This window comes from Notolepis coatsorum (genome assembly GCF_963971535.1).
Source record: "Notolepis coatsorum genome assembly, chromosome: 3".
NCBI classification, from domain to species: Eukaryota; Metazoa; Chordata; class Actinopteri; order Aulopiformes; family Paralepididae; genus Notolepis; species Notolepis coatsorum.
This window is the reverse complement of record NC_140167.1, coordinates 204451303-204478306: the sequence shown is the minus strand read 5'-3', so window position 1 is coordinate 204478306 and position 27004 is coordinate 204451303. Positions and strand designations below refer to the sequence as shown.

The window sequence follows — 27004 nt, the reverse complement described above, 5'->3', positions numbered from 1 at the left end:
TTGTTTATTGCACTTTATTTCTTGCTGAAAAATAAATGCTATGTAGCTAAATGGCTCATGCGAGGTATAAAGATGGTGGCTTTCTGAGATTTTGAGCAGGATGTGGAGTGACTCGTTCAACCTTTCTGATTGGTTGAAAATGGCCTTCATGTTTGAACTACATCGCCACCTACTGCTTTGGCATTGTACTACATGTATATAGTAGACGAGACAAAACGACGTCTAACTTAACTCTAACTTGCCTGCCAATACCCAGCTTTCTGAAAAGCAAAATGAAAAGAAATGAAATGGCCCTAATGTAACCGCAGCCTGAGAGAAGAGACCCAGTGCTTTCGATGGGCTTTCGAATAAAAAAGAACTACACTTCCCACCTCACACCAGCCCCTGTCAATCATCTGAATTATTTTTCAGTTAATCTTTTCCTCTTTATTTTCAGGATCATATCTCACGGGTGGAACAAGCATGAACGTTATTGCCATAAAAAACAGTTTGTTTCTCTACCTTTCTGTGAGCGTCTAGCAAAAAACAGCATTGTAATCTGATGAAAAATGGTGGAGAAATGTACATAAAAAAGTAACTGTATTTACATTAGATTTCATTCACGTTTTTTGCTGTACGCCTGGTGATACTAAATCCAGATTGAACTCTGCCATTGGAAAGGGGAGATTTAACCTTTTATTCCTGTATCACTGTACATAATAATATGACCATTGACTTACTACCATAGTGTCTTTATACCTGTATCACTGTACATATTAATACTACCAGTATGACTTACTACCATGGTGTCTTTATACCTGTATCACTGTACATATTAATACTACCAGTATGACTAACTACCATAGTGTCTTTATACCTGTATCACTGTACATATTAATACTACCAGTATGACTAACTACCATAGTGTCTTTATACCTGTATCACTGTACATATTAATACTACTAGTATGACTAACTACCATAGTGTCTTTATACCTGTATCACTGTACATATTAATACTACCAGTATGACTTACTACCATGGTGTCTTTATACCTGTATCACTGTACATATTAATACTACCAGTATGACTTACTACCATGGTGTCTTTATACCTGTATCACTGTACATATTAATACTACCAGTATGACTTACTACCATGGTGTCTTTATACCTGTATCACTGTACATATTAATACTACCAGTATGACTTAGTTACTACCATAGTGTCTTTATACCTGTATCACTGTACATATTAATACTACCAGTATGACTAACTACCATAGTGTCTTTATACCTGTATCACTGTACATATTAATACTACCAGTATGACTAACTACCATAGTGTCTTTATACCTGTATCACTGTACATATTAATACTACCAGTATGACTAACTACCATAGTGTCTTTATACCTGTATCACTGTACATATTAATACTACCAGTATGACTTACTACCATGGTGTCTTTATACATGTATCACTGTACATATTAATACTACCAGTATGACTTAGTTACTACCATAGTGTCTTTATACCTGTATCACTGTACATATTAATACTACCAGTATGACTAACTACCATAGTGTCTTTATACCTGTATCACTGTACATATTAATACTACCAGTATGACTTAGTTACTACCATAGTGTCTTTATACCTGTATCACTGTACATATTAATACTACCAGTATGACTAACTACCATAGTGTCTTTATACCTGTATCACTGTACATATTAATACTACCAGTATGACTAACTACCATAGTGTCTTTATACCTGTATCACTGTAACTGAGGGGTACAATTCCCTGACTGTATTGATAAGTATGGTATCATTAAACCACTACCGCTTTATGTACTTTAACTACTGGCCATACAGTACACAATATATGAATATGATGAACACTTCCCACAATGAAATCGGTTCCAGTCAAAGGTATTAATCAAGTATTTAATGGAGCAAAAGGTACATATGATACTTATATTACATTTGATTGCACTTGTAAGGCAAATGAGTATTCGTAGGCAAATCAACACTGAATGTCCATTCTCTGGTTACGCAGGAGGCAAGTATACAACCTGGCTCTTAGGGAATTATATCTATGGTACACTTAATGATATAGCGGGATATACTGGAAGGGGTCCTCCCGGTTGTAAGCCGGCAGGGGGGGTAGGAGAGCTGTCGGTAGTAGAACGTCTGGTCAACGATATCTAGGGAGACTTCGAGTACAGAAGACAGTGCGATAGACTCTTGATCCGCAGACGAATACAGCTTGGTTCTCTTGTAGGCTGTAGCTCCACAGTGAAGAAGAAAACTAGGCGGCCTCAGGCTCTCTGAGCGCCGACTCGACCTTGACTCCTCTCGGGGGTAAATCCAACACTCACAGGCGTCGGCGATTATCCGCTCCATAAATCATAGGACCAAAGCAAATATATATTCCAGCCGCAAAGGGCTAAGCAGTCGTCGGGTAGGTAATCCAGTGTACATGTCCATTCGGTCCTCGCCTAGATCTCCTCGGATGAAAGCGCCATGTGGTCGGCCCAGCCTGGATAAGAATCTAGCTAACACGAGGACGCGTTGGAGATGCTGGTCACTTTAGAACTCTAACCGCACGATGCACCATACACAATAGACTATTATTAACTTAATAGAAATACGTCGCACTCGACGGTACAGTGCCAAACTCTGACAATTCAGCTATTAATTCGCACGCGGTCTCAATGCTATTCTGGGGCCAAACAGGCCATACTTAACCGCACGTCGTATCGTGGGTGAGGCTTCACTTAGTGGGTAACAAACTAGGTTAACTAACTTCTGTATCCACCTGCGCTATATTTATATGCACGGTGAACAAATAGTGCCACTCATTTCTGTCGCTGTATCCCTGCGCAGGGCCGGGGCTAGTACAGACATGTCTTGTCGGTAACTTTGAACTTGGCTCCGGGGGCTGGTCCCCTGGCGCCTGGTCCTTTGTCCAATAGGAGAATGAACTATTATGGGCTATAGTAGGCTAAAGGGATATTCCGTGTATATGTACAAGGAATATACAAGGGATATCAAACGATATACAAATACTATTCAATATATATCAATAAATAAATATATATATTCGGTTTAATCTGATCCTTTGTAACAGCCGCTCCCTAATTAGTCCCACCTAATTAGCTAAGCAGAGACAGATTAACCGCACTGTCCACTACTCAATGTCTGCTGTGAGGGTCAGTCAATTCACAAAGTCATGGGGTCATGGTCGTCATCGATAGTATCGGGGAGCCTTGGCAGTTCTATTAGCCTCGCCACGGGTCGGGTGTAGGTCCGCCCTTGGACGAGCACTTCAGCTGCTCGGACCTTTCCGTCGGCACCGGTGATCACTTTGCTTACGCGGCCAGCCGGCCACATAGCTCGGGGTAGTGACTGGTCGATAATCATGACGACTGTTCCTTCTGTCAAATTGTCTCTCTCTTTTACCCATTTCTGGCGGGTCTGTAGAGACGGTAGGTAGTGGAGTAGGAAGCTGTTCCAAAACTTGTCAGCCAATACTTGACTGTACCTCCACATTCTTCGGCCGTTCGCTTCTTCAGGCCTGTACATTGTCTGGGGTAGCGCGGGGTCCAGCCGCCCCATCAAGAGTGTGTTGGGGGTGACTGGGTCGACATCTGCTACATCACTTGAGACGTAACCGAGGGGCTTTGAGTTCAATACTCCCTCGATCTCCGTGAGGACTGTCATTAAGACTTCTTCCGCCACGGTCTGGGCCCCAAGCACGGCGTACAGGGCTGTCTTGATGGAACGTACTTCTCGTTCCCAAGTTCCACCGAAGTGAGGTGCGTTCGGGGGATTAAACTGGAAGTCAATCTGGGATGGAGCGAGGTGGGTCTTAAGTTCTGGGCCCATAGCTTGGAAGCTCTCTCTCAGCTCTCTTTCTCCGCCTTTGAAGTTTGTCCCGTGATCAGACAATAATGTAGACGGTTTTCCTTTCCGTGATGTGAATCTTCGGAAGGCCATAAGGAATGAGTCTGTGCTCATGGTTGCAAGGAGTTCGATATGTATCGCTCTGGTGGTCATGCATTTGAATACAATACCCCACCGCTTCTCGGTTCCTCTTCCTTTTTTTATATACAGCGGGCCGAAACAGTCCATACCGGTGGAGTGAAAGGGCTTGTCGCCGAGTCGGAGGCGACAGGGAGGTAGGTCTGCCATCCGGGGTATACTGGGCTGTGCTCGCCACTTACGACAGTCTAGACAGGTTCGCTGGAAGCGCCGCACAGCTTCTCTCCCTTGCAGTATCCAATAACGACGTCTGATCTCCGCGAAGACTCTCTCTGCCCCTGCGTGGTGCACATCCTCGTCGTATTTCTTTATGATCAGCTCTGTGACCTTGTGTCGGCTGTTCAAGACTATCGGGTACTTGACGTCATCCGGTAAGTCTGGGGCTCTCCGCAGACGACTCTGATGAGACCATGGGCGCCGCTCTCGGGGGCTAGGTGGAGCAGTCTGCTGTCTGATGGGACGGGCTTTGCTCCCTGTAGACAGTCTAGCTCGTCGGGGAACGAGTCTCTCTGGGCTCGTTGTAGTAGAAGAAGTTCTGCTTCTTCGTAGTCAGCTGCTGAAATGTCAGTAGTGGGCTGAACCTCTGGGTGGTGCCACAGAAATGTCTTTAGCTGCGCACTCTCTAGGGTGAGGCAATCGTCTATGTCGGGGTCTGTGGAGACGAGTGTGTTCAATCCACAGAACATAGATTTCTTGTTTTCGGCCTCCTCTTTACTCGCCTCCCGTGGGGTGGGTGTAGGCCACTCTTCTTCCGGGAGCTTGAGAAACTCTGGTCCGTCACTGTAGAGGTTGTGACGGGTGAGGTCATCCAGGGACATTCCCCGGGTGATGACGTCAGCTGGGTTGTGTTTTGTGTCCACATACCTCCAGCTCGCTACTTCTGTTAACTCTTGAATCTCTGTGACTCTGACTCCCACGAAGACCTTGTATCTGCACGAATCAGACCGGATCCATGTGAGTACTGTCGTGGAGTCTGACCACAAGATTGTTCTTTGCACCGGAATGGTGAGTTCACGTTGGATTAACGTGGCGAGCTGCGCTCCTGCTAGGGCTGCGCAGAGCTCTAGACGCGGGATAGATTGTTGCTTTCGTGGGGCTATTCTTGAGCGAGCCAGGATGAAAGCAGTATGTATTTCTCCTCCCTCCTCTCGGGCACGCAAGTAAGCCACCGAACCGTAGGCTACTTCGGAGGCGTCGCTGAAGACGTGCAGATCCATCTTGCATGTCTCTGGCCTCACTGTGGGTGGGAAGTAGCTGCGGCGTATGTTAACACCTGGGAGTGAGCGGAGTTCCGTCTCCCACTCTCTCCATGTGGATGCAAGGTGTTCGGGTATGGGGTCGTCCCAGCCCTGGTCCTTGTCCCATAGTGCTCTTACAATCATCTTTGCCCTGGTGGTGTAAGGTAGAATACATCCCAACGGGTCATATTGTCTGGCGAGTGTTCTGTATACACTCCGTCTGGTGGTCGGTATTGCCGTCGACCTTCCCTGCTCCTTGGTCAGGGGTTTGTGTCTATAATGGAGCGAGTCTGTTTTGAAGCGCCAGACTAGTCCTAGTGTCATTTCTTGGGCTTCTCCTGGGATGGTCGCCATCCAGGTCTCGCTGCTCGCTGCCTTGTCCTCGGGGGAGAGGCTGCGCAATACTTGCGGGTCGCTGCTGGCCCACTGCCTGAGATCAAAGCCGCCTTTGATCAGGGAGGCGCGGAGCTTGAGTAGAAGAGCCTCGGCTTCTTCTGGCGTCGAGACGCTTTGCAAACAGTTGTCCACGTAGAAACTATTTCCTACACTTTGTCGGACCTCTTCATCTGCTGCTGGGTCCTCTGCGACGTGTTTTTGCAGTGCAAACGTAGCACAGCATGGGCTGCATGTGGTTCCGAAAGGGAGGACTTCCCATTGATAGATGGCTGGTTGCTCATCCCCGATCCTCTCTCTCCATAGGAACCGCAGCAGGGGCTTGTCCTCCTCCACTAGTCTCACCTGCAGGAACATCCCTTTGATATCTCCGCTGATGGCCACCTTGTCCTGGCGGAAACGTAGTAACACGCCTAGTAGAGAGGGGCCGAGTGTTGGGCCGGGCAAGAGCTCTTTATTCAGATTTCGTGATCCGATCTGGTAGCTGCAGTTGAACACAATACGATCCTTGCCGTTGTGGTGGACCTTGTGGTGCGGCACGTACCATGATTCGGTCGTCTGATCGGCCTCTTTAATGTCAATTTTCGTTTTGTGTCCCGCTGTGATTAGCTTGTTAATCTCAGCGCGGTACACAGTCTCTTGAGCGGGGTCTCTGGCTAGGCGCCGCTCTGTGTTCAATAGATACCGCTCCGTCGCTTCTTTTGTGGCGTGAAAGGTAGGCATACCCTCTCGCCTCAGGAGTGGAGTTGCGTATCTCATCACTCCGTTGACGTTGACTCTCTTTGTCCCTTGCTCGAGGAGGGCTATAGCGTAAATGTCTTCCTTGGAACGAATGTCTTTCTTTTCGTTCTTAAAGGGCATTGTCTCTAGTGTCCATAGCCTCTTGACATGCTGCAGGAGAGTGGTGTCTTCTTCTGTCACTCTGGAGTGGAGGCAGTTAGTGGCTGCTGTTCGGTTAAGAGACTTAGCGAGGGGGCCTTGTAATGTCCATCCTAGGCGGGTCTCAACTGCTGCAGGACAGCCTCTGGGTCCTGTGTGGACTCGGTCTATCGGGACTATGAGGTCTGCATGGTCGGAGCCTATCAGCAGGGTCGGGGTGGCACCGTCTATGAGCGGGATAGGTAGTTGGCGCAGGTGCACATATTTATCCATCAGTTTGGCGATGGGGTAGGTGTACTGCGACAGGCCTATTTCTTGGCTGGTGAAAGCATTAGTAATCCTATACCGTCTCTCTGGCTGCCCGCTTGCTGCGATAGTGAAGGAGACATTCTCGCCCTTTATCGTCTTTAGATCTCTTCTTATTGTCCGAATCGTCATCTGGTTTTCGCTCCCCCGCAGCCCCAGCTGGGCCGCAGCGGACGCGAGGAGAAGGGTCTTCTCTGACCCGTCGTCAAGGACGGCGTAAGTGTCCATGACCTTATCTTGGTAACTCAGTGTTACGCGGACCACCTTTAAGAGCACCTGGGCGCCCCCGCTGCTGGCGGGGTCAATGTACATAACACTTGCCTTTGTGCTGCTGGAAGGTGCAGGCTTTCTTCTGTTACTGTCGTGTAGGACATCTAGGTGGGCTCCGTCACACCGACTACACCTCTTCTTTAAGCGGCAATCGGCTGCCATGTGACTGCGCGCACATCGGTAACAGCGTCGGTTGGACTTTATCCATTGACTCACTTCTTCAGCGGTCATCTTCTTGAACAGGTCGCATTGTGACAACCAGTGTTCCTTTTCGCAGTATGGGCACACCATCTTCCACTTCTCTTTCATCGAGGGGGTACTGTGGTTCTTGCTGCTCGGTACTGATTCTGATTGGTGCATGACAGTCACCAATCTTCGGCCATCGTTTGCTCTCCTAGGTCCCTCTCTGGAGCTTTGTGTGCTCCGCACGAACGTATCCAATCGTAGGCTGCTGACTTCTCTCGCCAGGAAGTCTGCTAGGTCTAGGGGGGATGGCTCGGGACCGTTAGGATCACGGTGGTCTCTTTGCCGCCTGAAGCGCTCTTGTCGGGCGGGCGGCAGCTTCTCTAAAATCCTCTCGACATTAGAGTTTGCGTATAGTTCGTGCATACCCTTTTCTCGTTGCGCCCCCAGCATCCCTACCAGGGATTGTACTTTGATAGACAGGTCGTCTAGTGAGCGATTGTCTGTTGCTGGGGGTAGGCGGTCAATATGCCTTATCTCTTGTATTACGTAATCCCATATGCGTCCATATCTTTGGTCTAGTGCTGCTAGAGCCGCTGTGTATGGGGTAGTAGAGGTGGCATAGGCCAGCGCTATGTTGTGCGCTCGGGGCACCTTCAGGTGCTTCAATAGGATAGCATACTTGTGGCGTTCATCAGCTACGTCAACCATCATTGTCTCTAAGCACATCCGTAACTCCGTGTACTGTGCTCGGTTCTCATGGGTGAAGTCTGGAAACGTCGGTGTGCCAATGTATGACGCTGTAGATGGCTGGCACATCGGTGAGCGTTGGAAGAGAGGCCTCCTAGGCGAGTCTCCTCTTACGCCTCTCGGTGGGCTGGTACCGGCAGGGTACCATGGCCCGCGTATCCAGGTGCTATTCCTCGGGACTGGTCGTGCGTCATGCTCACCCGTGAATAGAGTCGGGGGTCTGTAGCGCAGAGCCGCGGGGGTAGAGCCTGGGCTGTACTGGACCTCCTGGTCCTGTGGAGTACTGTGCTGCTGTCGGGCTTGACTCTCCTCCTCTCCCTCTTCTTCTTCTGTCAGGTCATCTAGATCCTGTAGTCGTCTATTTAGCCTCTCCGCGGTGTACACCGTTCCTTCCTTGTAGCTGGGTCTCACTGGGACCGGTCGGGGAAGGGGTTCGGAGGGGGGTATAGGCTCTCTCTGGTGGTCGAGTTCAGGGTCGCTTGATCGGTTAGGGGAGGGTGCCCTTGACCCGTGTCTTGACGAGGCCCTGGAACCCCGTGCGGAGGGAGGGGGTGTTGCCTTGGCGATCAGCTGCTCCATTAGCTGCGCTTGTATTCTGTCGCGCTCTGCTTCTCTTTGGGCACCGGCAGCGGCACGCTGGGTGTCGGCCCGGTCTCTTGCCATATTCTCTTCCGTCTGAAGGCGTCTAATCTCTAGACGTATACGATCTTCGTCGCTCCGTTGCTGCGCTTGAATGCGTTCTCTTTCCATGGAAGAATGTTCGCGCTCACTAAGCGTCTGTGCTTGGAGTCGATCGCGCTCTGTTGAGGCTGCTAGGCTGGCGAGGAACGCCTGTGCCAGCATCTTGTCTGCCTCGCTGGGGGAAGACGCTGGTTGAGGTGATCCGCTCCTGGCAGTACTCGTTGGAGATGCGTTCTCCTGCGGGGAGTCCTGGAGCTCTATCTCCTGGGCGCTCTCCTCTTCTTGTACCGTGCAGAGTTCCATCTCTGGAGGGTTGTCTTCCTCCCGGAGCTCTCCGGGGACTACTTCTTCGGTCTTGGCGGGGGGTAAAGTCGTGTCAGTTCCCTCCTGGTCCCCACCGTGAGCTTGGTCAGTTACATTAGAACCCACTAGGGCCTCTGTGGTCGGGGTATCCTGGTTGATAGGGTCGGACATAATTTTACTTTCTACTTTTACCGCGTTTACCGTGGTCTGTAGAAGGCTAGGTAGTATACTGGCAGCGTAATCCTCTAAGTAGGGGTGGACGGTATAAACGGTATACGGTATAAACGGTATGAATTTGCTCTACGGTATGGATTTTGACTATACCGTCTAAACCGGTAGTGCAGCTCTAAAATACCAATGACGTCATGTAACCACAGCGCGACTATTTCACTCGCATTTGCCCCTAAAAATAGATAGAATTAGTCATAGATAATAGATATGTGCGAACTGGAAAAAGTTATTTAGGAGGCTTCGCGCAGTGGGCGTGCCAGCCCCTACCGCACGCATGTAAACACGGATCTAGTAGTCTAGTGGGACGGGACACGGGAGCTCAGCTGTCGGCGGCGTCTCCCTGAGCTAACGTTAGCTTAGCTACCGTTACAAAATGACCCAGTCAACTATTCACTTTTAGTTTAATACATGATGAGGCATTGTCTAACCGAACGGTATCTAGTCGGCCAGCTACCGATAGCTCCTGACATCAACAAACGCTCCACAAAGTCTAGTAGAGAGAGACGTGTGTGTGCTACCTGTTAGCCGTTAGCTCACGTTAACTCGAGTTAGTTCACCGTTCAAAACGAAATGTCCCATTGAACTAAATAATTCACTGAGGCGTTGTATTAACGTTATATATCCGGCTTAGCCGGATAGCTCCTGATATCAATGTCTTATAACACTGATTCGATGCGTATTCGAGCTGAGGGCTTGCTAACGTTATTCCAATATAATAGGGTCCAGGTGCAGCGCCGGAGAATCCTGGCCGTAGCTCTGCTCGAGGCTACTGAGTATAGGTCCAGGTGCAGCTCCGGGGAAACCTGGCCGTAGCTGGAGGCTACTAGAGTACACACAGACAGTGGAGCTTGTTGCGTGGTGGCGATGTCTCGCAGATAATACAAGTACAAGTCTAATTATATAATATATATATATTTTATAAAAAAAAAAAAAAAATTATATAAAATAATTTTTTTTTTTATCAAAAACGATGATACCGTGATATATACCGTTACCGTCTATGCTTCAAATTATACCGTGATATAAATTTTAGACCATACCGTCCACCCCTACCTCTAAGTACTGAGGTGGCTGCTGTCTACGCTGCGGGCGATCTACTTTAGGAGGACCGTTTTGTGGAGTGTTCATCATAGGCCATTTCAATATTAATACCACTATATTAATATTACACTAGTTATTATCCGGCTCGAAGGACCAATTGTAACTGAGGGGTACAATTCCCTGACTGTATTGATAAGTATGGTATCATTAAACCACTACCGCTTTATGTACTTTAACTACTGGCCATACAGTACACAATATATGAATATGATGAACACTTCCCACAATGAAATCGGTTCCAGTCAAAGGTATTAATCAAGTATTTAATGGAGCAAAAGGTACATATGATACTTATATTACATTTGATTGCACTTGTAAGGCAAATGAGTATTCGTAGGCAAATCAACACTGAATGTCCATTCTCTGGTTACGCAGGAGGCAAGTATACAACCTGGCTCTTAGGGAATTATATCTATGGTACACTTAATGATATAGCGGGATATACTGGAAGGGGTCCTCCCGGTTGTAAGCCGGCAGGGGGGGTAGGAGAGCTGTCGGTAGTAGAACGTCTGGTCAACGATATCTAGGGAGACTTCGAGTACAGAAGACAGTGCGATAGACTCTTGATCCGTAGACGAATACAGCTTGGTTCTCTTGTAGGCTGTAGCTCCACAGTGAAGAAGAAAACTAGGCGGCCTCAGGCTCTCTGAGCGCCGACTCGACCTTGACTCCTCTCGGGGGTAAATCCAACACTCACAGGCGTCGGCGATTATCCGCTCCATAAATCATAGGACCAAAGCAAATATATATTCCAGCCGCAAAGGGCTAAGCAGTCGTCGGGTAGGTAATCCAGTGTACATGTCCATTCGGTCCTCGCCTAGATCTCCTCGGATGAAAGCGCCATGTGGTCGGCCCAGCCTGGATAAGAATCTAGCTAACACGAGGAAGCGTTGGAGATGCTGGTCACTTTAGAACTCTAACCGCACGATGCACCATACACAATAGACTATTATTAACTTAATAGAAATACGTCGCACTCGACGGTACAGTGCCAAACTCTGACAATTCAGCTATTAATTCGCACGCGGTCTCAATGCTATTCTGGGGCCAAACAGGCCATACTTCACCGCACGTCGTATCGTGGGTGAGGCTTCACTTAGTGGGTAACAAACTAGGTTAACTAACTTCTGTATCCACCTGCGCTATATTTATATGCACGGTGAACAAATAGTGCCACTCTCATTTCTGTCGCCGTATCCCTGCGCAGGGCCGGGGCTAGTACAGACATGTCTTGTCTGTAACTTTGAACTTGGCTCCGGGGGCTGGTCCCCTGGCGCCTGGTCCTTTGTCCAATAGGAGAATGAACTATTATGGGCTATAGTAGGCTAAAGGGATATTCTGTGTATATGTACAAGGAATATACAAGGGATATCAAACGATATACAAATACTATTCAATATATATCAATAAATAAATATATATATTCAGTTTAATCTGATCCTTCGTAACAATCACTGTACATATTAATACTACCAGTATGACTAACTACCATAGTGTCTTTATACCTGTATCACTGTACATATTAATACTACCAGTATGACTAACTACCATAGTGTCCTTATATCACTGTACATATCACACACATATTCAATAATCAATATCTGAAATGACAAGAAAAACTAACATTCTTACTGTCTTATACTATCATGCACTCTTCCTACTATACTAATGTCTTTACTACCAGTGGCGTCGCGTGGGTAAAATAACAGGATGCCAAAACAATTTATAAAAAAAAATTATTAATATTTTATTTATTTAAAAAAAAAAAAATTTAAGCCAAGCAGTCACCATGTACAGTATGGCTCGGCGGCCAGTCAGACCAAGCAGTCACCATGTACAGTATGGCTCGGCGGCCAGTCAAACCAAGCAGTCACCATGTACAGTATGGCTCGACGGCCAGTCAAACCAAGCAGTCACCATGTACAGTATGGCTCGGCGGCCAGTCAAACCAAGCAGTCACCATGTACAGTATGGCTCGGCGGCCAGTCAAACCAAGCAGTCACCTAGCCCCTTTCGTGACTCCGATGCACTGTAATCATAACAACTACTACCTTATAGGGGTGCACGATATTGATTTTTGACCCCGATATCGATACCGATAACTTTCTGCTCAAGGTCGATACCGATAACCGATAATATATATATATATTTATTGTATTATAATTTTATTTTTTTATGTATATTCCTGTAGTTTTGACCTAACCAGATTTATCATGACATGAGCGTTACTACTATGAACAAAACAAAGCCAAGAGAACAGTTTTGACTCTTCAAATAAAGTGACTATTTATTTTTCCAAATAAATATAATTTGAGTCAATCACAAAATTCACAATCCGTCAATGTCATTAACAATGTGTTTCCCTGAACAATGAGTGAACTAAAAACCAACAGGTATTGTGCTTTGTCAGCAGATAAAGCATTTGACGCTATAGGAGAGGAGACTGTTGTGGTCTTGGTCCATGAAACAACTATTACTTGGTATTTATAGGACAGCACGCCTCAAAAAGAATTAAATAAACCAAACAAACATCACAGGTCCATATGTCCGTGGTGAAACTTACGTGCTGTGATTGCTGGCTGCTTTGTCACGTGTCTGGTGCGCCCAGCAATCACAGCGCTCCTACTGTAAAATGCGGAAGCAGCCATTTTAGCAAAGGCTAGCTCAGTGTTTTTTTTACTCGTTTATAAAAATTATTTAAAATGTTTATTAGCAACGCCAAGCTTTCAAACCCCGCCGCGTGTGTGTGTGAAACCCTAATGGAACGCTGGGTACCTTTGAAATTTATATCTGATATATTTTGGACCCACCGCTAGCTTTTAAGCAGTACTTGGTGGTGCAAATTAACCTGGCTACTACGGAGAAATAAGTGACTGCGTATTCGAGCCCCTGGCTTGCATCGCAGTCACGAAAGGGGCTACAACCAAGCTAGCTTGGTCACGTTAGTTTAGAAACCAAGCTAGCCTATGTAGGCTGCTTACCTGGCCAATAATGTGGTCCTCCTCCTGGACAGATAGATTTGTTAAATCATAATATCCACAGTGGTGTGCTGTGCTGGTCCTCAGTAAAGGTCCCGCCGGCGAAAAATAAGTTGCTAATAAAGTGCTATATGCTTCATTACATATTCCAAAGTGCCCGCGAGGCGAAGACGTTTGGTCACGTTTGCTTTTAATGTGATTTGATTGGCCAGACACAAAATTAGCATATATTCCCCTACCTAGAGAACCAAGCTGGGCCGTGTTAAGGCTTAGGAGCTAAGCCCAACCCAGCTCGAATCTTATTGGCTAATAATTAAGCAATAGGATGAATAAACAAAAAAATACGGCCTAGCGTCCTAACCTCGTTCCCAGCTTTATCTGTGAGTATGGGCCACAGTGACAGTGTTAGAGAGAGTGGGCGCAGTTTCGCTCATTCGGTTAATTTCTCCAGGAGGGAGAACATTATTATAACACAGAGATGAAAAACAATGATTTTTTATTATTGTAAACTATAAAAAAAAAATATATATATATATTATTATTATTTTTTTTTTTACTGTTTATATTTTTGGGGAAGCTTGGCTTCCCTTGGCCTCCATGAATATTCGCCACTGTTTACTACTATGCACTCATCACTGCAGCACCCAAGTTTCAGCACTGTTTGATGAACATTGTTACTCAGTTGTAAGAGTCATATCTTCTAATCTAATCTAAAACTATTCTGTTCATAGGTTTGACTCTATGCCGTGGGGGGGGGGGGGGGGGGGGGGGGGGAACTAGAAATGTGCAGCTGACAGCGAGCGGACGTAGACTAACATCACTAAGTGTACAGAGAACTCGACGCTCTGCAGGGTCCTCTCTGACTGAGATTGATGCCTCTGAGTCCATAATATACAGTATGCCCCCTGCCTCACCTCTGAGTCCATAATATACAGTATGCCCCCTGCCTCACCTCTGAGTCCATAATATACAGTATGCCCCCTGCCTCACCTCTGAGTCCATAATATACAGTATGCCCCCTGTCTTACCTCTGAGTCCATAATATACAGTATGCCCCCTGCCTCACCTCTGAGTCCATAATATACAGTATGCCCCCTGCCTCACCTCTGAGTCCATAATATACAGTATGCCCCCTGCCTCACCTCTGAGTCCATAATATACAGTATGCCCCCTGCCTCACCTCTGAGTCCATAATATACAGTATGCCCCCTGCCTCACCTCTGAGTCCATAATATACAGTATGCCCCCTGCTGTCTTACCTCTGAGTCCATAATATACAGTATGCCCCCTGCCTCACCTCTGAGTCCATAATATACAGTATGCCCCCTGCCTTACCTCTGAGTCCATAATATACAGTATGCCCCCTGCCTCACCTCTGAGTCCATAATATACAGTATGCCCCCTGCCTCACCTCTGAGTCCATAATATACAGTATGCCCCCTGCCTCACCTCTGAGTCCATAATATACAGTATGCCCCCTGCTGTCTTACCTCTGAGTCCATAATATACAGTATGCCCCCTGCCTCACCTCTGAGTCCATAATATACAGTATGCCCCCTGCCTCACCTCTGAGTCCATAATATACAGTATGCCCCCTGCCTCACCTCTGAGTCCATAATATACAGTATGCCCCCTGCCTCACCTCTGAGTCCATAATATACAGTATGCCCCCTGCCTCACCTCTGAGTCCATAATATACAGTATGCCCCCTGTCTTACCTCTGAGTCCATAATATACAGTATGCCCCCTGCTGTCTTACCTCTGAGTCCATAATATACAGTATGCCCCCTGCCTCACCTCTGAGTCCATAATATACAGTATGCCCCCTGCCTCACCTCTGAGTCCATAATATACAGTATGCCCCCTGCTGTCTTACCTCTGAGTCCATAATATACAGTATGCCCCCTGCCTCACCTGAGTCCATAATATACAGTATGCCCCCTGCTGTCTTACCTCCATAATATACAGTATGCCCCCTGTCTTACCTCTGAGTCCATAATATACAGTATGCCCCCTGCCTCACCTCTGAGTCCATAATATACAGTATGCCCCCTGCCTCACCTCTGAGTCCATAATATACAGTATGCCCCCTGCCTCACCTCTGAGTCCATAATATACAGTATGCCCCCTGCCTCACCTCTGAGTCCATAATATACAGTATGCCCCCTGCCTCACCTCTGAGTCCATAATATACAGTATGCCCCCTGCCTCACCTCTGAGTCCATAATATACAGTATGCCCCCTGTCTTACCTCTGAGTCCATAATATACAGTATGCCCCCTGCTGTCTTACCTCTGAGTCCATAATATACAGTATGCCCCCTGCCTCACCTCTGAGTCCATAATATACAGTATGCCCCCTGCCTCACCTCTGAGTCCATAATATACAGTATGCCCCCTGCTGTCTTACCTCTGAGTCCATAATATACAGTATGCCCCCTGCCTCACCTGAGTCCATAATATACAGTATGCCCCCTGCTGTCTTACCTCCATAATATACAGTATGCCCCCTGTCTTACCTCTGAGTCCATAATATACAGTATGCCCCCTGCCTCACCTCTGAGTCCATAATATACAGTATGCCCCCTGCCTCACCTCTGAGTCCATAATATACAGTATGCCCCCTGTCTTACCTCTGAGTCCATAATATACAGTATGCCCCCTGCCTTACCTCTGAAAAGACTTTTCACAATTGCCTCACCTCAGTCAACCCAGTACCTCTGTCGCAAATCTTCACTTCACTACGGCCCCCCGCTTCAAGAGTCTCGTTTCATTCTCTCTCTCCCTCCGTCGGTACACTCTCTCTTCTCTACTCTCTCCCTTTATGGGAGGCCTGGGAGCACGTGATCGGCCGGCGCTGCCAAAGTGCTTCCTGTTAGCGTGGCGACTCATCAAAGGCTGTCACGGCCTGAGTGAAGGATAGAGACTGAGGCAATAAGAGAAGAGCCTTGATGGACGCTGTCTCTCCATCTGTGTGACCGGGCTCGTCTGCTTCTAGATGCAGAGCACCTCTGTGGCCGGCAGCGTCACTAACTCACTCATCGACGCAGTCAGTCACTCGTTCATTCTCAAAGTTGTGAGCGACACGCACTGCTCTGTTGTTCTATAAGGTGATTTAGAACTGTATGTCTTTGTAAAGAAACTCACACAGTGTTGAGAGCGATGCACTGCTCTGTTGTTCTATTTTTATAATTTTTAGCCTATTTTTAAACGGAATCAAACCGCACCTTTTTACTCCATCTATTCTATTTCATTTGTTTTATTATTACTGAATGAAACCGTAAACAGAAAGGCCTATTGGGATGCTAGATCCTAATGTGAAAAACTGTGATTTACCTCACCTTGCTACCTCTCTATCTTTTTTATGCTCGCTTATGCCTGTATTTTTTACTACTGTGAAGCACTTTGAACTGCAATTTCTGTATGAAAAGTGCTATACAAATAGTTATTATTATTATTATTATTATTATTATTATTATTATTATTATTTATTCATTCATTCACTCACACTTAGCCACTCTGCCCCCTAGTGGCGTCCTGCAAGCATTATGTTGACGTCAACGGCAGTTCACACCATGAAGCTCATGGAAAGAATGGCTTATCACAGTAACGTTAGTACAACTGCATGTCTGCATCCTGAGTCCTGTTTACATTTAGTAGCTCAAAAGTCATGGAAATAAAGGATTATCACAGTAGTCTCATAGTTTAGTTTCATGCCCGTTTCAAAGGGCATGTTGTGGGACTTCAATCTATGTGAGAAGGCTTCGCGTCGATGACACTGGGTCCTTGTTATAGTTGAATAAAAAATCAACCCCCCTTCATTCATCTTTAATTAACTCATTCCCCGCCAACGGCGATTATACTCATTATTGGCCGCCAATCGCTGAACGCCAACAACGAGTATACTCGTTATTTGATCGTTATTTCTTTTATTCATTATTTATATTCATTACAGGCCCAGTGACTCAGGGTTATCATTGGGAATCGCATTGAGAATGCCTAGGTGCAATACCGGCCGCATCACGCTAGACGGCGGTATCGAGCACCCTTTCTAACATTGTATCCTGGGCTGTGGGATGGCCCCAGGTCTTGGGGGCGAGGCGAACGGTTGTCCCGGTTACATTGAAGCCCGTCAAATATGCCCGATCCATATGTTATGGTAGATTATGCCATCGAGCAAATGGCCATTGGATATACCAGATGGCGATCAAACAATTGGAATATTCTTTTTGGATTACTCCCGGCCACAGGTACGGGCGATTTGACGTCAATTTTAGCTTGATCCTGCAATGCTTTTGTACCGATCGGGCTGATAAACGTTTTTAGTGTTCAATGAGAATGCCGTTACTGACAATCAAATAATCAGAAACGACCCCCCCCCCCCCTCTCCTTTCATGCATTCATGATGGAAAATAATACCTATATCGTAGATTTGATTCCGGAACAATAGCGCGTTCAGGCACGAAACGGCAGCGTCTACAATGGAATTGATGTGTAGGGCTATAACTCAGCATTTCATGAATTACCCTAGACCGCTCTAAAACCATACTTATATTCACCACGGTATAACACGAGAACGTATGTATGGAAAATGTTTCTTTTTTTTGCATCTTGACTGGAAGAAACTCAATGTCAAATGACTATAGTATTGTATCCATGGCTATAATATAGAATACAAACAAGGTGACTAACTCCCATCGTTTACAGCGTGGCAGTAGCTACCACAGGATAAGGTTAATAGCTGGCAGCCAATGAGTTAAAGGTGTACAGGAGAATTTTGCACATATTTTCACGTAGGATTTTTGTATCAGATGAAAACCCCAAGTCTTGTATCTCTAGTCGGAGATGGCTTTCATACCCATTATTGCCTCACCACATTTAGCCAAAAATATCTTCTAAAAGATGATGTGGATATCGCAACTATGCCATATTCCTAGGAGAAAATATCCAAAAGAAAAGTTGGTGTTGCTTTTCAGTACAGTCGTATGATAAGCAGGCCTTGTGGGACCTTTTGGGCTCAAAGGTCAGCTGCTGTAGGGGTTCAGGACAGAAATTGGAGCGTTCTCTAAGAAATCTTGTAGTAGCATTTAATTTAGGTAGCTGGGTTCTGCTTTTGTGTGCAGTGTTGTTCTGTCGGTGTGTATCTGCTTGTGAGTACAGTGTTGTTCTGTCGGTGTGTGTCTGCTTGTAAGTACAGTGTAGTTGTGTCGGTGTGTGTCTGCTTGTAAGTACAGTGTAGTTGTGTCAGTGTGTGTCTGCTCGAGAGTACAGTGTTGTTCTGTCGGTGTGTATCTGCTTGTGAGTACAGTGTAGTTGTGTCAGTGTGTGTCTGCTCGAGAGTACAGTGTAGTTGTGACAGTGTGTGTCTGCTTGAGAGTACAGTGTAGTTGTGTCAGTGTGTGTCTGCTCGAGAGTACAGTGTAGTTGTGTCAGTGTGTGTCTGCTTGTGAGTACAGTGTTGTTCTGTCGGTGTGTGTCTGCTCGAGAGTACAGTGTAGTTGTGTCAGTGTGTGTCTGCTTGTGAGTACAGTGTTGTTCTGTCGGTGTGTGTCTGCTTGAGAGTACAGTGTAGTTGTGTCAGTGTGTGTCTGCTTGTGAGTACAGTGTTGTTCTGTCGGTGTGTGTCTGCTCGAGAGTACAGTGTAGTTGTGTCAGTGTGTGTCTGCTTGTGAGTACAGTGTTGTTCTGTCGGTGTGTGTCTGCTCGAGAGTACAGTGTAGTTGTGACAGTGTGTGTCTGCTTGTAAGTACAGTGTAGTTGTGTCAGTGTGTGTCTGCTTGTAAGTACAGTGTAGTTGTGTCAGTGTGTGTCTGCTTGTAAGTACAGTGTAGTTGTGTCAGTGTGTCTGCTCGAGAGTACAGTGTTGTTCTGTCGGTGTGTGTCTGCTTGTAAGTACAGTGTAGTTGTGTCGGTGTGTATCTGCTTGTGAGTACAGTGTAGTTGTGTCAGTGTGTGTCTGCTTGTAAGTACAGTGTAGTTGTGTCAGTGTGTGTCTGCTTGTAAGTACAGTGTAGTTGTGTCAGTGTGTGTCTGCTTGTAAGTACAGTGTAGTTGTGTCAGTGTGTGTCTGCTCGAGAGTACAGTGTTGTTCTGTCGGTGTGTGTCTGCTTGTGAGTACAGTGTAGTTGTGTCAGTGTGTGTCTGCTTGTAAGTACAGTGTAGTTGTGTCAGTGTGTGTCTGCTTGTAAGTACAGTGTAGTTGTGTCAGTGTGTGTCTGCTTGTGAGTACAGTGTAGGTGTGTCAGTGTGTGTCTGCTTGCGAGTACAGTGTAGTACATGTGTGTCCACAGCTTCTCTAAACATGTGTTTTACCCCCTCCCCCCTCTCGTCTCCTTCTATCCCTCCTTTCCCTCTACCCCCCTCCCTCTTCTCTCTCTCTCTCTCTCTCTCTCTCTCTCTCTCTCTCCTCCTCCTCTTCCTCTGGTCTCTGTCTCCCCCTGCCTGCGTGTCCAGGATCCGGTGGATGCCGGCCGCTGTGTGATGGTGATCCGCTCCCTGGTTCCCGGCGGGGCTGCGGAGAGGCAGGGAGGTCTGCTGCCCGGGGACCAGCTGGTCTCCGTCAACCACGCCCAGCTGGACAGCCTCAGCCTGGCGGAGGCCGTGGACGTTCTCAAGGCGGCCAAGCCGGGCACCGCCCGCCTGGGCATCCGCAAGCCTCTGGTGGTACGTAAGCAGTGCCGCACCACACGGAGGAGGGGAGATTGATTGAAACCAAAGGAAGTGGGTGGTCATTTCTGTAAAGCGTATACCGCCCGTTGTTCTATCTTAGAGAGCAAAATCAATAAAGTTTAAGTGTTATTGAACACACGCTGATTGATTAGAGAATCACAGTCATGATTGCTTTTTTTTTTTTTTTTGTAACGTACATTTAATTGAATGACTGAGTTTGACTGGGTTATTTGGTGGTAACACAACCGGCAACATAACCAGCTCTCTCGTTACAGATCAACGCATATGATTTAAAGATGTACAGAACCCTGCATGAAATGCAGATGGACAATACACAGTAAAATAGGGTGGGGTATCGTTGGAATTTATTTAAATTCCAGTGCAAAAACGGATACTTTAAAACGACGCCGGGTCCTAAATGGTGCCAAAATCAATACCTTTAAAAACAAAACTTAAAAAAGTATAGATACCGTGCAAACAATGAATCACTCATTTAATGATTTAAACTTGATAAATGGCATCTCTTGTTCCATGAGAGAACTGTGGTTACATTTGTAACGGTCTCTCTGTTCCCTCTGACCAGCGCCACCGAGCCTCTTCAACGCATTCAGAACGCAGCGGCCCGCCTGATCTCAAACCTACCAAAGTCAGCCCATGTTACCCCACTTCTTACAGAGCTGCACTGGCTCTCCATCGCCGCACGAATCCACTTCCAAGGCCCTCGACCTGGCATATTGTGCAGCCCCTCCGGTCAATGGTCTCTAACTGCACACCCTCAAGATAGCACACATTAACATAACACCACGGGCTGTTTTGCCTTTTTTTTCTTTGAGCTTAAAATAACTCCACACAGCTGACATGCCCGCGGCGCTCACGTTTAGCTAACGTTGTTACGCGCTACTACTGTTGACGCAATGGGACGTTTTACCGGCATGTATCGGATCGGAAAATACTTCCTGTTTTTCCGATATCCGATCCCGTGAATTTGACCATTAGCGGCCCGATACCGATACTGAGTATCGGATCGGTGCCGTCCCTAGTCTATCTATGAGCTTCCAGATAAACCAAGTGATGTGTGGATGGAGGCGCACTAGAAGATTGGACCAGAATCAAACAAAATTAACAACTTCAGAAGATCGGGGGTAAAAAAATAAAAAACATCTATCACACTGACTTTCTTGGAGGCACTCCAGCATCACCACCAGGCTGTACCCGAGTGACCGGGAGAAACCGTTTGGTCTCTGTTCACGTCTATGGCCTGTGTTCCTTTTTGCTGCACATGTGGTATAGCGATATATACATCAAGTGGAATCAAAGGCCTGTGATGTCATAGCGTATGAATGTACAGCCCTTGTGAGATCACATGAACCAAGGTGACTGTGACGGCTGCCAGGTACGGATCTTGGGAGCTCAGGGTCCACCCCGCTCTGCCTCTGAAGTGACCGGCGGTGCTCCTATAAGAGGATATAAAGTACATGTGGACGGGGGAGCTCAGGAAGCACGGTGAGGCTTTACACAAAGTCAGTCTGCCGTTCCCTGCCAGCGGAGCCGCTTCCAAAACGCTCGATGACATGACAGATTAGGGTCTTGGCTGTCTGGCCGTTGGATGTGGTAGAGGCTTGTTCCTATTCGCTGACAGGATTTCGTATGGTCGGGACTGTGGTTGGCCACGGTAACCTATGTGGATTCTCAAATTGAGTGTTATTTTCCTATAATGGATGGGTGCGGGATTCTTAAGGAGCGATTGATCACTACCCAAGACTAACTTTCCAGACACCCGGCCGTGTACTAGATCAGTGTCTCTGGTTTTTGGAGGAGTTGGCAGCAGCCTAACTGGGTTTTCCAGGCCATTAAACTCTTAGGCGGCTCACACAAGTATTCCTTTTCTCACCATCTCAATAAAAGTGAATAAACATCCAGCGGGTTGTGTGTCTTTTGCTTGTATAAGAGTTTCTGCTACCTCTTCTTCTACTTCTGCTTTACCCGTCGCATTTGAGCTCTGAATGGGTTCCAGTAAGTGGTACATGGTGCGTCTGTATAGCGCTGTTATCCAACGCATTCACCCGTTCACTCCCACATTCACGGTGGAGCAAGGTGCCGACCTGCTCATCGGGAGCAGTTAGGGGTTAAGTGTCTTGCTCAAGGACACGTCGACACGCTGCCCGCGAGGACTGGGAATCGAAGCGGGATCCTTTACGATCACCAGGCAACTGCTCTGAGCCACTGTCGCCCCTGATGTTCTTCTTTCTTTCTCTGCTCCACGTGAAGTAAAATCTACTCTCAAAGTGAAAGTGAAACTTAAGCTACTCTGCACTGCTGCTGTACTTCTGCTGCCTAGACATATACAATACATGTTTTTAAATTTGATAAATGTGGACACTGATATGCGAAAATAAACGAACTGGATTTTAATTATATAAACTCACCTTTCATACAAGAATTGCAGCTCAAAGTGCTTCACGCAGTAAAAAAGACGGGCATAAAACGAGCAAAAAATTTACAGATGATCAATGCATAAAGTGCAGACATAAAACAAGCATAACATGGACACGGTGAGGCAAATCACATTTTTCACATTAGGATCTAACATCCCAATAGGCCTCTTTGTTTACGGTTTCATTCTATGGTGAAATAGTGCAGTGCAATACAATTGTTCAATAAAATGAAATAGCCCTCATTTACAATGCACAATAATGTAAGGAGTCTAGGCGGCACAGTGAGTATAATCGGGTTTTCATCGTTATTTATTTTATTCTATATTTCTATTCATTACAGGCACACAGACTCGGGGTTAACATGAGGAGTCGTCCTCAGATCGCCAAAGTGCAATACCGGCCGCATCATCTCAGGTGGCATCGAGCACCCTTTGAAACCTTATATCTTGGCCTGTGTTACGTTCAAATGTCTCCGGGCGCAGTTTTCTTTGTCAGGCGAGTCGAGTGGTTATCCTGATCGCATTGAGAAGCATCAAATGCCCCCGATGCATCTGTTGTGGTGGATTATGTTGGCGACACGATGGACACCAATACTGGGACTCGCGATCAGACAATTGGAATATTCTTTTTGGGGTACCTCCTAGTGAAGGTAAGGACTAAATTATATCAATCCTGCTTTGATCCAACCATGATTTCACATCGATCGCAACGTGTGTGTGTAACGTTACTCCACAACGTATGCCGTTGGTGACGATCAAAGCATAAAAATGCAAATTTCATCATGCATTCATGATGAAACATAATACCTATTATATACATTTGATTTGGAAATAGTAGCGTGTCCAGGCAAAAAAAACGCCAACGCTTTTAGTGAAATGCACGTATTGCTGCATATCATCGTTTTCTGGGATTAGACAGGATCACTCTAAAACTATACTTATATTCACCACGGTATAACGCGAACGTATGGATGAAACATTTTATTATTTTTCACATATTGAACGATAGATAGTTGATGTCAAATGGGCCATAGTATTGTATCCATAGTGTTGGATTTTGATAATAATCAGCCACTTATCACCTCTTCATCTGTGTTCGTGTAGTTCCTGCATTGTGTTTATTTCTCTATCCGACGTCAGCCTTCTCATACTGGCTGTACAATCTTTGTCATTCCCCTTTAATGCAATCCGTAATCATAAGAATTCGACACTGGCAGCCTGATACCTTTCTTGGAAAAACGTTGTTTATTCCATAAACAAAGCCTCGTCATCAGATGTAAACCAGTTCTGTATTGTCCTTGGAAAGTATTTGGAAGAAACTAAATTCATTATCCTAATGGATTTCTCCTTTCACCCCGCTCGGTGGTCGTCGCAGCCTAGCTGTTATCCCAAAAGCCTTCCCTGTCGTCGTGGCACTTCAGTCCTCCCCTCCACCCCTCGGTTCAAAGTCTCTGATCAAGCTCTTCTCGTCTGTGCGTCGAATCTGAATAACTTCCACCCGGAAGAAACTCACATTATATTATTCTCGCCATAGCAACGACAGGCCCGGCCCCTTTTCTCGTTGCTATGTGACACGCTGTCATGACAACTGCAGTTCACCTTTAACACACACTAAACGTCCGTTCTATTGATGTCAACCTCTCCATAGTTCTGCCTGCTCAGTGCTTATCTAGTTGTTTATGGTACAAACTGGGCTCTGCTTGCCACCGTGGAGACATAGAACTGACTCTCTGTCGTCCTCCTCCACCACCTCTTCTACCTCTCTGACCTCCTCCTCCACCACCTCTACCTCTCTGACCTGGCTATAAGTAGATGCTGTCATCCACCAATATTTAACACTATATACACATTGAAAAACCTATTTCCTTCAATAGCTATAATATAGAATATAGATATAGCCCTGCAAACACCGCCACTTATTCCTATCTCTTAGAGCGTTGTCGTGGTAGGAACAAAAGATGCTCAAGTCCATGGCGTCCAATGAGTTAACATTTCTATATACAAATTTTTTTAAAGCATACACTGGTGGAGCGATGGGCAAGTAATGTGACTAGTACTGTACATACCCTTATATGGAGCTAAGTGTAAGGAGACTTTTTCACTTTAATGATACTTCATAACCACAATGGCAGTTCCAGATACATAAAGTAAAATGCTGTCTCTACTGGGGGCGACAGTTTTGATTGATTGATTGAAAACTTTATTAACAGATTGCAGAATGGGTACAGTACAGTACAGCTCAATACATACAATTGTTAAGGGGATGCAGACCAGAGAAAGACTTTCGTCATGTTTACATCAGGGTCCCCCATTTTCAATTCATCATAACATATATGACACACACGACATACAGATAGACAGTACTGCTACATCTATACATTTATGACATACCAGATTTTCAAATACAGTACTGTTTGTGATACAAAAAGTGTCCAGAAAAAGAGTGTATATACATTTGACGTAGAAACTGTACATTGGAGGAGGTTGGGTAGGTGGGGTGGGGTTGGGTGGGGGGGGGGGGGTGGGGGGCTGTACATTGGAGAGGTGGGGGGGGGGGGGTGGGGGGGGGTTGGGTAGGGGGTGGGTGGGGGACACTGTACACTGTACATTGGAATACTGACAAAGCCATACTTGGTCATTTACTGTACAACTGGGTTAGGACATTTGTAGGGGCCAGTTTCGAATTGCAGTCTCCCGTAGGTGTTCTTTGAGTGTTTTTGAAAGTGGGTAGTTTACAGCTTTGGGTAGGGCGTTCCACATTGATGTGGCATAATTGCGAAACGTGTTTAGTCCCTTGTTTGAGCCGAATCTGGGTTTAACATGATTTGTGGAGCTCCCTCTGGCGTTGTGATCGTGGTATTCACTGACCTTTGGGAAGTATTTTGACATGTACATGGGTACCTTGGTCGTGTAGTGTATCTTGTAGACCAGGCCCATTGCAAGTTGCTGTACTCTGTCGTCTACTCTAAGCCATCCTAGGTTGTCAAAGTGGGCAGTGGGCAGGGACAGTGACTTGGGAGGTAGAGCAGTCATCTGGTAATCTGGAGGTTCCCGGTTTGATTCCCGGGCAGCGTGTCGAACGAAGTGTCCTTGAGCAAGACACTAGTTGCTCCCGATGAGCTGGTTGGCACCTTGGATGGTTGGCTCTGCCGTCGGTGTTTGCATGTGTGAGTGAATGGGTGAATGTGAGGACCAAATTGTAAAGCGCTTTGGATAAAAGCTGTTATATAAATGCACCATTTCCACTGTGTGTGTAGATGGAGGGGGCAGAGGGGAGGCGATTGGGAAACAGCGCGGCGACCACGGAGGGACAAGTGGATGGCAACAGGGATGAGACAATGTCCATGTCTCTCATCAACACACTCCTACCCGTACCCAAGGTAAAACATACACACACACACATGCACAAACACACACAAATCCTGCATGTGAAAGTCAAACCACTCCTCATATTGTAATATTTCTCCTCTGGGTAAAATCAATGGGCCTCATTCATGAAATGTTACTAGGCACAAATCTGTTCTTCTCTCGTTTAACCCTCACTTTAGTCTCGCATGAAGCAAAGCCTGTTGCCTGTTAGTAACGTATTGTCCCCGACATCTATTGTATAGCCTCATGGCTTAATGGCCTAAGTAATTTTTGGGCCAAATTGATATTTCTGCCTAACTCTACTCTCCTCACACTGCTGCACCACCCTGGCTTAGTGACTGTGTCCTCAGCCAATCAGAACCTTGTTATGTTACAAATCCCTTTCTGCCTAACTCACTCGTGTGACTTGTGCGAAAATTTGTTTTTTCGTCTTTTCCGAAAGTCTTGAAAAATTACTTAGGCAATTATGCTATGAGGCTAGCGTACCCAGGCTCGCAAAGACGTTAGCGCTCCAAGAAGTACACAACTTCCTGAACGAGAGGGAACAGAACGAGCGCCACTCCTGGTGTTAATTGCTAAGGTGCCCTCCTTTTGGATCGGAGTAGAAGTTTTCTTCCACGTTTAGACTTTTTTAAGCGTTTAGCATTTTGACAAATGACCCAACACGCCTAGTCATTAGCCAACAGACAGTGGGGACAAGTGGCCCCACTTTATGCGAGTATGCAATATCTCTCTCTCTTTCTATCTCCCCCTCTCGCTCTTTCTTTATGTCTCACTCCCTCTTTCTCTCTCTTTTCTTCACTTCTCTACTTTCTCTCATTTTGACCACCTCCATATTACCCTTGGAAATTCTTTAGCCAAGATGTAATGGTGGCTCGCGAGTCAAAGTGCTCAGCAGTAAATCTACCAAAAACGAGACTAATTGTGCCATTAAGATTTTCGACTCGGCACATTTTTCACTGTAAATTGGCCGGGGGGGGGGGGTTGCTCTGCCCTCTCTCTTCTCTCTCTCTCTCTCTCTCCTCTCCGGTCTCCCTCCTCTCGGGGAGAAAGGCGCTGAGTCGGCTGGATGAGCGCTGGGTGTAAAGTGCGCTCTCAGCTCAACCAAGAGCATCTCTCTTAAGTGTGTCTGCAGGGGGGGGTGTGGTGGTGGGAGGGGGAGGGGGGGTGCTCTAAGGACACGCGGGGAAGGA

The 27004-nt window shown here is 46.4% G+C and overlaps 1 protein-coding gene across 1 annotated transcript in view; it reads left to right on the top strand.

Moving 5' to 3' along the window:
- Nucleotides 1–27004, top strand: part of patj (PATJ crumbs cell polarity complex component) — a gene marked incomplete at its 3' end in the record, with an annotated part of 330847 nt that overhangs the window by 231737 nt on the left and 72106 nt on the right. The window contains 2 exon segments of the mRNA XM_084311517.1: nucleotides 19793–20002; nucleotides 25700–25822. Coding sequence (XP_084167643.1) covers nucleotides 19793–20002; nucleotides 25700–25822 — 333 coding nt within the window.